Raw genomic sequence first — 15,159 nt, 5'->3', positions numbered from 1 at the left:
AACATTTCTGTCAACAGATGGAATATAAAAAAAAATTCCATCGTTCACAAATCTGAAGAGGAATTTCTACTCCAAAAACTTACTAAATGTTTTGTGTGTGTAAGCAGACTGCTACCTGCCTCCTTTGCTGTATAACAATATATTTCATTTTCTAATTTACCACAAGGTAAATCACAACAAATTTCCTGTATTGTTAATGCACAAAGAGTGTAGCCTGAAGCCAGGCATAAGCTCACAGAGCACCCTGGCACCATTCACGCAGCAGTCATACTGAATGAAACACAATCTGTCATTATCGAATTGAAAGTGCTTCTCCGCGCATTTTCTGGTTCTGAATCCTTAAGTTAATTCCCTACTGCTACCGACTGCTAGCAACTCGCAGGACTTTCTGTCATTGTAAATACACTCCTAGAATCATTATTTTTGTTACCTCGAACAAAACACTTTTTAGTTTAGCATAATTCAAACTTCCAACTTTGGTCCTACTGATTCCTTGTGCAAAATTCTGCACAAAAAATTAGCAGAAGCATAAAAGCCACTTTCCCTTTAAAGTTCCAGTAGGAACACTGGAGTTTCTGTGCTGACATAGAACAAAATTATCAAAACCTGCCATTTTCTTTGACATCTGTTAGCATTCTGAGGTGTCTCTCCAGTCCAAAGTCTTACTGACAAAATTGAGTATTACTATTATTTCCCTCTTCACTCCATAAGCAACAACAGGAATGAAACAGAAGGCTGGACATTACAAGCTATTCTAAGATCCCACAAATATATTGTCATTTAGCATACCTGGTATTTTCATTGTATTCATAAATCTGGACTTTAGCCAATATATTTGGACTGTTGTCGTCACTTCCGACAGCTATCATTGGAGAATGTGCTCTGGAGCTAGAAGTAAAAAGATACAAATTCTGTTACTAATTATTTCACAAGCCACTTCCAAAAATTTAAGACATACATCTGTATATAAAACAAAAAGATTGCCTAGAAAGAAATACCAAGTATTATTCATAGTTATCAGTACAAACCTCAATTCTGTTCTCTTGAATGTCTACCTTATACAACAAATAAAGATAAACCATTAAGGGACACTATTAGTTCAGGACAACACATGCCCCCAGACATCAGGATTAAATTCATAGATGCATTTGCAGTGAAGTATTTGCTCAAAGGAATATGGCAGAATCCGCATCCAATGCAGTACCCTCAGTGACTGATTTAGAGGGGTTTCATTCAGATTCTGGAAAACCAGTGACAAAAGGTATACGAGTACTAGTTTTTAAATCAACTTTTAACACAGCTTCCTAGGGTGATGTAGACATAAAGCCTATACTCTTAACCTTTAGGATAGATTACTTATGTATTCTTCAGGGTGGAGACAACCCAACCATCACATTCCTCTGGTCTCTTTCTGACCAAGTAGATTAAATACATCACTGAGCCCCTGAAGATACAACTAAAGGAATGATACAACCCTCAGGCTCTGTGTTAGTAAAAGCTGTGGTTCCTAGCACTGCTAAGGGTGCATGATGTCCTTGTTAGCGTTGTCCAAATTATTACCTATTGTGACAACTTCCTGAAGCGAAGACATGGGAACGCTCTCTTCATAAACACTTCTCCTTAGGAAACTCTCAGTTAAGTTTTGTGGGATAAAGAGAGCACATTGCAGTTCTTCAGCTTGTTAATCACTACTTGTAATTAAGTTGAGAATATAACCTCACAGGACAGAAGGATGTTCTATAACACTTCCCAGAACTAACATTTCCAGAATGAACATTTTGGATCTTCTGCTTACACAGTCATAAAGCAACACCTTCAGCTTTATTAACATACCTTGAAGGATTCCACGAAATGCAACTGCAGCTTAGCTTACATGAGATTTCATGCTGCAGTGACCACTGACTGAGATTCATCACATCTGGGGCTTCATAAATCCTTACAACTCCATCTGCTGAGCAAGTTGCTAACATAAGACCCATGTGCTTGGGAGCAAACTTCACATCCGTAACGGATGTCCTACTGTCTACCAGAGTGGTCCTCTTTACCTGCAAAAGAAAGGCAGAAATCCTTGGAAGTCTCCATCAGAAATGCCTTTCCTAATTTGTTGACTTTTGCCCCATTGCCCAGAAGCTAGTGAAAGTCTGACAATACCACTTCATAGCATCATTTACCTCTTCCATCCAGAACTAGAATGACTTTATACACCGACTTAACAGGAAAAAGAACAGAGTACTGCACTGTTGTCATTTCAAGCAAGGACACGCACACTGTGATATCAAAGTTCTGAGAGCAACAGAAGTTGTTTAGGTTAAACTTCAGGGGGAAAAAAAAAGGGAACATAAGCATAAAATACAAATGTATTGGCCACAGGCAGTTTGAAAATGTCCTCTTCATACATACTGGTGACAGTATCAACTGTGGTCCATAACAACATCTCTTTCTAATCTCAGTGCTACTGAAGTTGATCATTAATCATTTCCCAACTGAAGAGTCTGAACAAGTATTTCTGAGAAGGGAATGGGAGAATACAGCAGACATTTGATAGGAAAATTATCTAGAGGGAAAAAGGACAAAAGAAGTAAATAGCTTTTGTTCCGAGTTTTCTCTTTTCCTTACAAGAAAGGATGAGTTTGACCCAAAAACTACAGACTGATACAGCCTCCTGCACGTGAAGCCAGCTGGGTGCCACAAGTCCCAACAACCCAGCTCTGCCCAGTCACACACTTCAACGTTGGGAAGCTTTAGTACAAAGTAGGAAATTGCAGATAACTGAAGGTAGAATACAGTACTGGAGGAACAGTACACTGAGATCTATAGGATTTAGTATCTGCAAAAAAAATCTATTAGATATAGAAATTCCCCCCTGTGAAATGCTACCCAGAAAATCTACTTCTGAGCAAAACATTTTATTCCCCAAACCCGAGCTACAGTTTCAAAGAGGAAAAAGAATGGCACAAGATGGTTTCAGATGAACGAAGAATAAAATACCTACAACTTCAATTCTATCACGTATGGCATTCATGTCTGCAGGTTTGCAGAACACCTAAAAATACCAACATTAGTGACACTAACTGGCCTGAATGTTGCCATTTAGCTGTCTGTCCAGAAGTCCTGAAAGTACTCCTTCTACTTTGGAACACTGCCACAGATGAACGAAACACACAAAAGTCAAGGACACTTTATATTGAAGAAGAAAATCTCCTGCAGTCTGTTTCAGGAATAGCAAATATGTTGCAAACTCCAAGACGTCCAGCAAACGGTATTTACAACTTAATGTTCAGCTTTCTGCGTAATTCTGGAGTTCAAACAGTTTAAAGCTTCAGTCCAACACAATAAGCAAACAAATCAACGAGGAACAGCAAACCTGTTTTTATGGGCACATCTAAGAACTGCAATTAATACATTAAAATCTTACCCAGTGACTCTGGCCTCGGAGTTTATCATTGGATTCTCCCACTATTTCTTCCCACACAGCCGCTGTTCTATCAAATGAGCAGGAGGCCAAGACCTGCCCAAACTCAGGATGGGCCCATGTCACGCGCCACACAGAGCCGCTGTGTGTCTGCAAGATAACATGAAACGGGACAGTACAGAGAAACACGTTACACCAGGTGAGCATGAAGGATCTTCCACACACTTTTGTGACTTCCTGCTGTGAAACAGAAGTAAGCAGCCTGAAGCAGTGCGACCATTCCTGTGGTGCCTATGTTCTTTTACAAAGTTCAAAGCAACGGCTGAATTTGTTCATTTCTGTTAAGTTCTGCTGCTATTATTTAACTGTTACAAGGTAATAAAGAGCACATCTAGGTACTGCTCATTATTGCTTTCAAATCCTAAGCTCAAAAAGAAAATAGTTGCCAACTAAGATTCTGTCTTGACAGGAGAAATGGAGTATATAAGCTTCACTTGCACTCCCTTTTATAGGGATTACTGTGTGGTCCTGTTACATACAAGCTCCAGGATAAGTCAGAAGCTGAATGTACTAATTACTCTGATGAACTACAGTCTCCATACACAGTTCTCAGAAAAGTTATGGGCAAAATACACAGAGGACAGTTACAATGTTGAACAGCCATGCCTATTCCCTTTTCTCCCCACAGCCAAGAAAATACAAACAAGGAAATATTCAATTAAAAGCAAAAGTACCATCTTCCAACTATTCAAGCACACACCACCGTGTGAAAATACATCTCTACAGAAACAATAAAAGAGAGAAATATCAGCATCACTGTGTAACGACTATTAGTACAAACCTTCCAGCTTGCAGTGCAATGCCAATCCCCATTTTCACTTTTGTCCCAAACCTATTGAAAAAAAATCAGAAGTCAAACATATAATTAGTATATAAGTGCAGTAGACAGTAACAGAAAACACAGCCGCTCAGAAAAATTACTATTGGATGTTTTCAGCTGGAAAAATCTGCCTGGTGCACTACACAACTACACTACGTTCAACTTCCTTCCTACTGATATGAAGAACAGGCACACGCCTGCAAAATCCACCATCATGTGAAGTCTGTCATTTTTAAACAACGCGTTGCTCACAAGGAGACACTATGGCAACGTTCAATGCTTCACTTTGACATGACATCCCAGGAGCAAATCACTCTGTCTTATTGCAGCCGTCCCAACAAGCTCAGACGTGGTCCCCAAACGTTGATGTGGCTGCTGGCTATCACCTCAGACAGAACAGCTCTGTTGGAGAGGATCTACAGAGATAGTGGATTGTGACTGCAAGACAGAGCAAGGCAGCAAACAAAACAAATCTAGTGGTACTAAGTGAGGTAAAAGATCTTGTTGTTGCTTCTAATATTTCTTAATTGATCTATGAACCATAGACAAGTAACGCAACCTCCTATTCTCTGTTTATCACCCTGATGTAAGAAAAGCCATGAATCTTATCAGCCATGAAATGCTGCAACTTCTCTGCAGCTGCTGTTTTGCAGGGCCCATTTGCTGAGGGTGAGACCTACATCAAAAATAACATGGCCGTAAAACTTCTTAACAGTCTCATTAAAGACTCTGTTATAACTGGAAAGATACATTATGTGGTTAAAGGTGTGGCTTCTAGAAGGTCTACCTAAATCTTGGTGTCTTACTTTTTAGGCTTCAAGTTCTGCATACTCAGCCTGACCAAAGGCTGTTGGCTCACTCCTTGGGGCTGAGTTTCTTTTTCTTTTTTCCTGTTGCTGTTGGTTTTGTTTGTTTCTTAACGCATGATCAGAAAGAAGAAGCCGTTTGCTTGTGTACCGGGTTAACATGGCAGGGTTCTGGTACTGGGGTGCTGCAGGGCAGCTTCTGTGAGCACAGCCCAGCCGTACCCCATGTCAGCTCAGAGCTCCAGCTGCTCCAACAGGACCCAATGCTACCTGAGCTGAGCCACGAGTGATGCTGGGTGTGCTCTTAGAGAGCAGATTTAAGGAAAAGAAACAATGCCACAGAACAGCAGCTGGGAAAGAGGGCTGAGAGATGTGCGAGAACAGCCCCGCAGGCGCCAAGGTCAGCGCAGCTCCAGGCACACAGCAGCAGCTCCCTGCAGCCCAGGAGAGGCTCACGAAGGAGCAGGCCGTCCCTCCTGCAGCACTGAGGCCGCACAGTGCGAACCCAGCCCCGCAGCACGCCGGGGCCGCAGCCGGGACTCGTGCAGGCTACGCACCGCGGCCCCAGGCCCTGCCCGCCATGGCCGCGCCGCCCGCAGGCCGCGTGCTGCAGCCCGGCCCGCCTAGCGCCGCGCCCACCTTGACGCTCTGGTCGCTGGAGCAGGTGGCCATGCGCCGCCCGTGGAAGTCGAAGGAGACATCGTGGATGAGATCGCGGTGATCCGCCGCGATGCTGCGCGCCACAAACATCGCGGCGCCGCCCGGCCGCCACGCTCCCTCCGCCGCGCCTGCTCGGCCACGCCCGGCCGCCGCCAGGAGGCGGAGCTTCGGGCGGAGCTGCTGAGAGGGCTCCCTCCTTCGGCTCTACCATCTGCCCATCAGCCGGCAGGGGGCGCCGTGCAGGCTTAGAAAGCACAGCGCTGAGTGCTTGCTGGTAAGGGCTGCAGCTCCCTGCCTTGTTCCTACTGCATCCAGAGGGTGGAAGTGGCAGCGCACAAATGCACAGCACGCTGCTCTGCAGTGGTACGTCGGCAATGGGCAGGAGGACAGAAGCGCCCTCAGTTACTGAGTGCAACCAGAACGCTTTGTGCCATGTAGCAAGATAACGGGATGCGTGCTTGAACTTGGAGAAACCTCAGACCATTTGCAGTTTCCAGTCACTGAACCATAGATTTGGACTGAAATATCCACTAACCTCAGGCTGAGCTGAGCAGCAGAGATAAACATTCAATTCATGGTGATGTCTGAGGCAGAAAACTCAGTGGTATTTCCACTTTATTATTTGCTAGATCACACACAGAGCAGTGGCATGCTGAATCAGGGCAATCTTGATACTTATTTTTGAATGTGTGGATTTGTTGTTATCTGTAGATTACATTAAATTGAACCACAGCATAGAAGAAAGAAAAAACATCTCTAATAAGGTGAGTTTTCCACTTTTGACGCTGTAGGCTGACGTTGTTCTCAAGTTGACTGAATAAACCTGCACAACTTCATTAACTGCAGCTGGAAGTTCAGTATAACTCTATTAACATAGGTGGAGATACTCAAAGCAACTGCTAATTGACACCACCTTGAATTTAAAGAAAATGCAGATGGTGTGCTCCTTTTTGTCACTTTTGATTAAGTGACATTAAGTGCTCAAGTGAAAAGCACTTTTGCCTATAGACATTTTAAAAGATACCAAGTCCTGCCAATGAGAGTAAATAATGCACTATATGCATTAAGAATACTTATAGAATCATAGAATCACCCAGGTTGGAAAAGACCTTGAAGATCATCAAGTCCAGCCGCAGCCTAACCATAGTACCCTAACTCTAACAACCCTCTGCTAAATCATATCCCTGAGTACCACATCCAAACGGCTGTTAAACACATCCAGGGATGGCGATTCGACCACCTCCCTGGGGAGCCTATTCCAGTACTTAACTACCCTTTCTGTAAAGAAGTTCTTCCTAATATCCAACCTAAACTGCCCTGGCACAACTTGAGGCCATTTCCCTTTATCCTGTCAATTGACACCTGTCTACTCTTTCAGAGATGTTTTTCCTAACACCCAACCTGTATCTCCCCAGCACAACATGATGCCATTACCTCTTGTGCTATCACTAGTTACCTGGGAAAAGAGGCTGAGCCCCACGTCACCACTGTATCTACTAAGACTTGAGATTCACAGATAAAGGCACTCTGGAAATACAAGTACTTTTATTTGATACAGTAATACGAGTATTATAGAGCAATTAGATTCAGGGGAAAAACAATCCAGCAAATCCAGTCGTTATGTAGGTTGATTAGCTTTGAGACTCCAAAGCTTAATGATCAGAAACAGTTTGCAAACGTTTGGCACACTGCCTGGAAGTGTTCTTGTATGTGTAAAATACTATGTTCTACAAGTTAGAAATCTAAAGATGGGGGTTTCAGGTGAAAGCACCCATAATTGAGCAGTATGTGAAAGATAGGAGATAGATTCCTCTCAAGGGAGAAAATACCAGAGTTAAGAGTGTAAGTCAAATGAAGTGACTGACAGATCGCAGAAAGAAATCAGCAGCAAACACAGATTACATGGGCAGATGTGGGAATAGGTAAAGTCCACAGGTCTTCACATGAATAAAGTGAGAGTCAGACTCCTATGCATGTGTAGAGGAAGTGGAAGAGTGAACAGATTGTCCTTTATAGGACATCCTGCTTTGTTGCTGCTGCAGTCACAGATTGATTTACAATCTGATTTTATTTGTTTTGACAGGAAATCAATTGGGTGTCCCAATCTGAAATTAAAACTTAATGTTTACCTAAAATAAGAACTCTTACATAGATACCAGAAAAAAGATAAATGACAACTCCAAAAATCACATTTTACCACATAATGAAGAAAACCTTACTGGAAGACACGGTAACCAAAATAGTACTTGATTAGTGTTAGCCTAAGAAACACCATTTGGGCAAAACAGTCACCCAGTCATGATCACATATAGCTTTAGCAGCACAAAAACAAGTGAGCTAAGGGGAACCTGAAGTGATGTTATATAAGCAAGGGGCTTAAACTGTTCTCAGTCAGATTAATGTGCAAAGAAATGCAAAGGAAGATTGAAAGAACATCCAGACATGCAACATAACTGACAGCTAGGAAGGTAGTAATGGATTCGTACCAGATGGATATGAGGGTTGATCTCAGACTATATAAATACATCTGAGCTATCTTTAAACTAGTGATCTCAGGATGGGAAATAGAAATAGAGCTTGTAGGAGTAAAAATGTAAAATAGCAAGCCCTGAGAGTTCTCACAGAGAAGACAGGAAAGTCTGAACTTAGCAGCTGTGACTTTCCCATCTGTTTTGGTGTGAATGGAAAGAAGAAGCAGAAGTAAGACAGTGTACGCAATCGCTCACAAAGTTGACAGTCAAACCATCTTTTGTGGACTGCACCTAATGTAATACTAAAAGCAATAATAAATCTGTTGCTTACAGCACAGGCATTTGTCCTTGTTTGTGAGTTAAGGAAACCTTTAGTGCATTTACTTGTGTGGATAATGTGAATCTTTCGCTGTGCTACAAAAAAAGATTTCACAGCACCACGGTAATATTTAATCACTTGGACAGGGATGTCAAACAGGATTTGGTGACGTCTGAAAGAGAAGGGCCTTATCCCACTAATTCTCCATCTCCTCAAATTATCTTTCCTAAAGCCTGTGCCCCACCATTTTGCATGGCAAAAGCTGCCTCATAGCACTGAACTATCCTGCCTTTCCCCCTGCTGATGGCAGACCCTCAGCATGTACATGTCCGCCTCTCTCTGAGCACACTTCTACCTCAGGATCCCAAAGTCTCTGCTGTCCCAGTCATGAGCCTAGCCATGACTAGATTTCCACTGCAGTCTGCTTATTTTTTGTAGAGAGAGTAGTCAGGGTCTGTATAAAAAGATCATCATGGTTATAGAAGGTGGAGGTGTGTGAAAGAGTGTGAAAGAGAGAAAAGGGAGGTGCAGGACAATTCAATGCAGAGACAGGCTGAGAGGACTCAGTGGGATTCTGGCTGACTGGGAGGAGGATTAAGCGGCCCTCTCCATCTTTTGCTGGATGCCAACCCCTCCAGTCTCCAGATTCAGGTTCTCCTTGCCCACACTTCATACCTCTCCAGCAGCAGCATAGACATTGTTGACATCTCCTCCATCTCTTCCATTGCTCAGCTGCACCCATAAAGGGAAGGGGCAGAGATAAGACTGAGTCAGATAGGTCACGTTTGCTACTGCTGATGGCACATACTCACTCTGAGAGTGAGTATAAAGCATTTAAATACAGTATAACGTACATAAATAAAAGTATAAATTACTCAGGATGAGACAGTTTGCTAACAGGAGCTAGAAATCAGTTGTTCATACAGCATGAACAGCTCAAACAAGCTGTCTTTCTCTCCTCAGAAGAAAAGGTGTTGGCATTGGAAAGAAAGAGCAGAGCCTGTCAGCTCTCTAGTAGGACTTCTTTGCTGCCCTGTGCTTCAGCATCCATAAGCAAACTGCACCCGTATTTCCTGCACCTTAAGCTGGCCTTGCTGTTCTCTATTCAAGTAGAAGAAAGATTCTAAGGTTCAAATGGAAACATCAGCATTGGTCATCAGTATATGTAAATGTTTTTAATAATCTTTCTTTCCCTTTGGAAAGAATGTAATAAAGGCTTCTACTAGGGCATGTTATCTAAACTGTCTGCTAAAAATCTGAACTTCTAGTGCAGCAGAAGTGGTACAAGGCAGTTTGAAAGATTTCTGTCAACAAAGCTGATACCACCATTGCATGAGCTACAGAGATAACTCATAACTCTTGTTACATGATTGGTGCTTTTGCCGTTGCTAAGCGTAACAACCATGCTTCATTAAAATTCTGTTTAACTACACTAAGCCGGAGAGCTTTTGAAATCAGCATTTAAAGAAAAAACACTTATTCCTCAATCCCAACAAGATTACCCACCGAAATATAAACATACACACAGACATCATTAATAGATTTCTGCAGCAATGAGTTTAACAGACGCAGAGTTCATCTTGAAAACAGCCTCATACTTTTAACTTTCAACAAAAGAATGATCCTTGGGGCCATTTTCATGTGTCTAAAAGTAGGTGCTTACAGAGTCACAACTAGAAGACCAAATTCTATTAAGCATTCCAGCGCTAACAGGAATCCCAGCCATGACAAGCGCCTCTGCTTCAAGACAGCTTCAGACTTAGAGGAATATTACTGAAAGGGCAGTGAAAGACCAAGGGTTTCAAAGTGCTAGAAAATGCTTTCAGTTCTTCTGAGGTAGAACAGACTCTGCCTCTCACTGAGATCTCAAATTTCCACATGGTGTTAAGGTAGTACATAGGTGGTAGTTTTAGAATCACCTATTTATAAATGTCACATGTTTTATATAGCTTTTAGATCTTTGTGAGATGACTTTGAGCACAATTAGATGGAGGTTAATTTAACTAAGGGACAATGTGGTGACAGAATCCTGATGATACTTATCAGTAAATCTAATATGGACAACACTGGCACTATGTGCTAGTGAGATCACCATTAGGAGAAGCTGAAGAGATCTGCCCAGAAACATTTTGTAACCCTGTAGAAGGAACACCAAAGGGCTTGATGGAGGTCTGCTAAACACTTCTCTCCTCTCTGATACACCAGAAAGCAAAGAAGAAGAAGCAAAGAAGATAAAAAACAAAAGTTTTAATTCAAAGACAGGAATTAGTTGGGCAGGCCTATCTAAGCCTGTAGGTGAGACATTTATGCATTTCATTATTTAACATGTGGTCATCTGGCCTTCACTGCAAAAGAATTGATTCTGACAATAATAGCTCATTGCTTCCAAAGTATTTGTATTAGTTATTAATATATAGATGGCAGCAAATGTACAGAAGGAATGAGTAAAGGAAAACTCACCATTGGTGCCTTGGCTGAAGAAGCTGGGGCAGTCCTCACTGGTGAGCAGTCTCCAAGAGATACTGCTTCAGTGGGAGTCAGCCCTTAAATGAGGTCTCAGAGGGGATGGAGTCGAGCTCCACCCCTTCCGGGAGCACAGCTACATCACTCTCACCTGTGCTCCCACAGCTGACCCCACACTTGCCTCAGCTGATTAATAGGAGGTTCAGGCTGTGATTACCAATCTCCCATACAGTATTTGAAACACCTGGATTAAAAACATGCACTGAAAACCCAAACAGGATTCCAGAAGAACCACTTTAACTTCTCAATGAAAGGTGACTGCAAGAGCTAAGTTTCCATTCACTGGAAATGTTGAGTAATTTGTTTCCTGCATTTAATGCTTCAAACTCCATCTCCTCCCCAGTCAAATTCTCACCAACAAATACGATGTTTTGAAGTCAGCTGTAAGAATCATAGGATCATAGAATCACAAGGTTGGAAGGGACATACAAGATCATCTAGTCCAACCGTCCTCCCTATACCATACCTGCAGAAAACAGGAGTGTGTTCCCTTCAAAAAAGAACTGTAGAGAGATGCTATGTTCATCCACAACCACTTTATCCGCCATGTCACAGTGCAGCGTAGCTGTTAGATCAGAACCACAACAAGGAGAAATTTGCAATAGGAATGACTAAAAGGAAGATTACCCACTGGGCCAATCATTGGATGCTGCAAAGAATTTACATCATTTTAAACTAATGTCACATAAACCGTGTGCTCATAGTTCACGTTTACATATTTTCAATTAAATCGTTTCTAAACTTCACTACTGCGAGACAAGAATGAGGTCTGCACATTTTCACGTCTGTTTTTCTCCAGGCCTGTGCTGATTAACATGATTAGTTGGCCTTACAGGGATGTTTGCGCTGCGACAGACATTTAAATTGAAAGCTCCAGACACGTGTCAAAACACAATCCAAACCTAAGACAGCATCCACCGTGTGAACACGCTGAAAAGAGCACTCGTGTATTTTGAGACACATTTGTTCGCATCATGCCTTAGGAATAATGGCACTTTCTACATTCCTGCACAGCTCCATCGTGGAAGCTCAACAACTGCTCAACAGTGAATACTTTTTTCAGTGAAGGGCACATAAGTGATGTTAATTACCAGTAATTGCTTCCTGCCCAAGGTAACCCACAGGCCACACTGTGGAGAAAACAATGCATGCCTAACATACGTAACTGACAAAACGCATTCAGCATTTCACACACTAAAAAATCTGCTTCTGAGGAAGCTGAAGTATAATTCTTCAAGATTCGTGCATCCTTGGTGAGTGGCTGATAAACTGCCCTCAAGTTCTAAGCATAACTTTCAGGCCTAATGAATGCCCTTGAGACATCTCAAATTAGAATTCACAGCACATTGCAGTGCTCTGCGGGAGGATGGCAGGCAGAGAGATTCATATAAACAAATACTGTGTGTGCATGGAGTATAAACACACACAAATCGCTGAAAAGAAGTGTTCTGGGCACAGAGTTTACCTACCTGCTGTCTCCTGAATAACCAAGATTAATAAACATGAAGTATTTTTTCCATTTTCGCCCAACAGTGCAATATTCTAATGTCAAAAGATGTAAACGTCAAAGAGTTAACCATGCAGACACAGGTTGCCTTATTTCAGTGGAACCTCCTTTCCTATGACACTCAGTATTTACCTCACTTTCTATGACAGACCTGTGTAAAATCTACACTCATTTTGCACACTATTGATGCACATTTGACAGCAGATTTAGCTCCAATGGCTAATGCAGGCACCTCCCTCACCTATCTCCCTATCACCTTACTTTCTATTTTTGAGTACACCTATTTTTACACCTATTTTTGAGTAAATGCATTATTTCGTTCTTAAATCTTCAGAGGAATCTGACTCTGGGTGATCTAACACTGTTAAGACATATCTCCTATAAAAGGGTGATGAAAAAAGATGCGTTAGGATACCTTAACAACCATTTTTCTTTGTGAGCAATTACTTTCACTGCGTTGAGACTGAGCAAAGAGAGTTGATCGTTCTGTTTGAGAAATGGTAGCACAAGTCTAAGAATAAGAAAAGAATGCCTTTTTCTGACTGGAGATATATCTTCACATGCAACCAGAAAGTGGGGAGAAAACCTGAAATTTAAAAGAGATGAAGAATTTAATGCGCCTGTTTTGATACCGAGCAGATGTGGCACAGGTGTGACACTGGGTTATTGATTCCAGCAAGTAGCAGCGTTGTGATGTGAGCTGCTGGGCCTCTGCCACTGGATAAAGTAAGACATTTAAAACTTTGACATCATTCCAATTGGAAAACCTGGGATGCAGACTGCTCTTTTGGTACGTTATTCTCATTTTTTTTTTTTTTTTTTTCTGTTCTTTTCTTTCTATTTGAGAAGCCAAACAAATGGATTTGGCAGTTACAGCAGTTTATAAGCCATAAAGAGACGAGTTACAGGTTTTAAGTGCCTGGACCAAAGAGAACACAGCATACGTTCAGAGACTGCAAGATATTTGTTATTTGTAACAGATTTCTTTAAGACTCCTTACTTAGCCAGATCATTTCAAAGCCATCGTTATAAGGCACAAACACTGCACTAAAATAAAGAGGAAAGATGTATGTGCGCTACTAGTTTGTTTTTATTAGGATGACATACTGCCAGACAAATCAACAGCTTCACACAAGCCTTTACCACCCTACAGACAAATCTATTTGCCATCTTACTTTCTGATTTAGTTTTAAGGTAAAAAGAGAGATGTGATGATGATTACAATCCTGTCTAGCAAGATAAAACTAGCTCTGCTGATTCTTAGGTGCATCCCACAGCCCATGCAAGATTCAGTGTCTTTACACACTGACCAGTACAAACATCTTACTCTGTATCCCATGCCAAGTGATACTTCAGCAGTCAGAACTATCAGCACATACAGGGAACCCTGCCACTGAAACAGTGATTCAGGAAACCTGGCTCCTCCAGGGCTGCTGATTATCTCAGCAGGACGAGCTTATACGGGAAGCTCTATGAAATCAAATCTATTAAAGCCTACTTAAGAACAAAGACATCACAAATTTTGCACAGGCCTATCTCTGCTAGCACAGGAAAGGCAGAATTAATTATTGTAATCTATGTTGAAGGCTCATTATCACGCGCTGGATTTAAGCTTCCATGAAATCGGTAATGATAAGATTCTAAAAACAATGATTCCAGGTAGCAGTAAGAGCAAACCTTTTCCTGTTATTGGCACTTCGGATCGTCTAATGCAATAACATACAAAAATCAAAATGGATTACAATTCTAAATCACGTTGCCAGAAAGACTTTTACGACTTTATTGCAAACTATTAAAAAAGAAAAAAAAAAAAAGAGAGAGGGAAACACAATTTGGAAACTTTTACACCCTCAAAATTAGGCATAATTAGTGTGTTCAGATGCTGGGAAACCCAAAGGCAAACTGGAACACAAAATTGGGAACACAAATTGGTAACAGAAACATTTACCAGTATTCCTCGGTACAAACTTCTGCCAAAACATCACTTCTTAGAAGAACTTATTCTAACAAATAGCAGTGGTTGGGCACCTCAGTCTTTTTGGCTGCAATTCAGAGAGTGCCCTTAGTTTTGTAATGTGGAACATAAGCTTGAATGCAGATGAAAATACATATAACCCTTCAATAAGCCACCGTGGTACAGAATCTGTGCTAGAAGATCATGATAACATCATTACGAAATTAGGAAAGAATATGAATTCAAGACTTGCTGGGCAACATAACGCTGTTCCCAAAACTGCAGTTTAAGCACCTCTTTAACCTCTATAAAGTAATGAAAAGTGATGCTCTGGCATAACAACTGCGAGGTTAGAAGTGGTGAAAGCATGTAGCAGTCCTGTGCGATCTGTGGAGGATATCATTTTAAAGCCAAGAAACTGGGGGCCTTCCAGCAGTTTCAAGCCTCCGTAAACTTGCGGTGTGAAACCTTTATGTCAGCTGTAGGCTGTTTCTATAGACAGATAGACTACGCACTTTCTTTTCAATAATCCCATGGTTTAAATTTAAATGCAGTTTCAAGAGGCTCAACCAACACAAACAGAGATGGGGTAAAATTTTTCAGATGGTGATTTCATGAACTTTTAAG

General features: G+C 41.6%; 1 protein-coding gene across 1 annotated transcript in view; it reads right to left on the bottom strand.

The window, feature by feature from the left end:
* The window catches only part of CEP192 (centrosomal protein 192), a 74,478-nt gene extending 68,581 nt beyond the window's left edge, over positions 1 to 5,897 (bottom strand). Inside the window, exons 1-5 of the mRNA XM_072328077.1 lie at positions 5,738 to 5,897; positions 4,254 to 4,304; positions 3,416 to 3,562; positions 1,834 to 2,045; positions 790 to 888 (exon numbers count right to left, since the gene is read on the bottom strand). Coding sequence (XP_072184178.1) covers positions 790 to 888; positions 1,834 to 2,045; positions 3,416 to 3,562; positions 4,254 to 4,304; positions 5,738 to 5,848 — 620 coding nt within the window. The 5' untranslated portion in view covers positions 5,849 to 5,897. The remainder of the gene's footprint in view (positions 1 to 789; positions 889 to 1,833; positions 2,046 to 3,415; positions 3,563 to 4,253; positions 4,305 to 5,737) is intronic.
* Positions 5,898 to 15,159: the final 9,262 nt, after the last annotated feature.

The sequence above is a fragment of the Excalfactoria chinensis genome, chromosome 2 (genome assembly GCF_039878825.1).
Source record: "Excalfactoria chinensis isolate bCotChi1 chromosome 2, bCotChi1.hap2, whole genome shotgun sequence".
Classification (NCBI taxonomy): Eukaryota; Metazoa; Chordata; class Aves; order Galliformes; family Phasianidae; genus Excalfactoria; species Excalfactoria chinensis.
The sequence above is the reverse complement of the archived record's forward strand: the minus strand, read 5'-3'. Positions and strand labels throughout refer to the sequence as shown.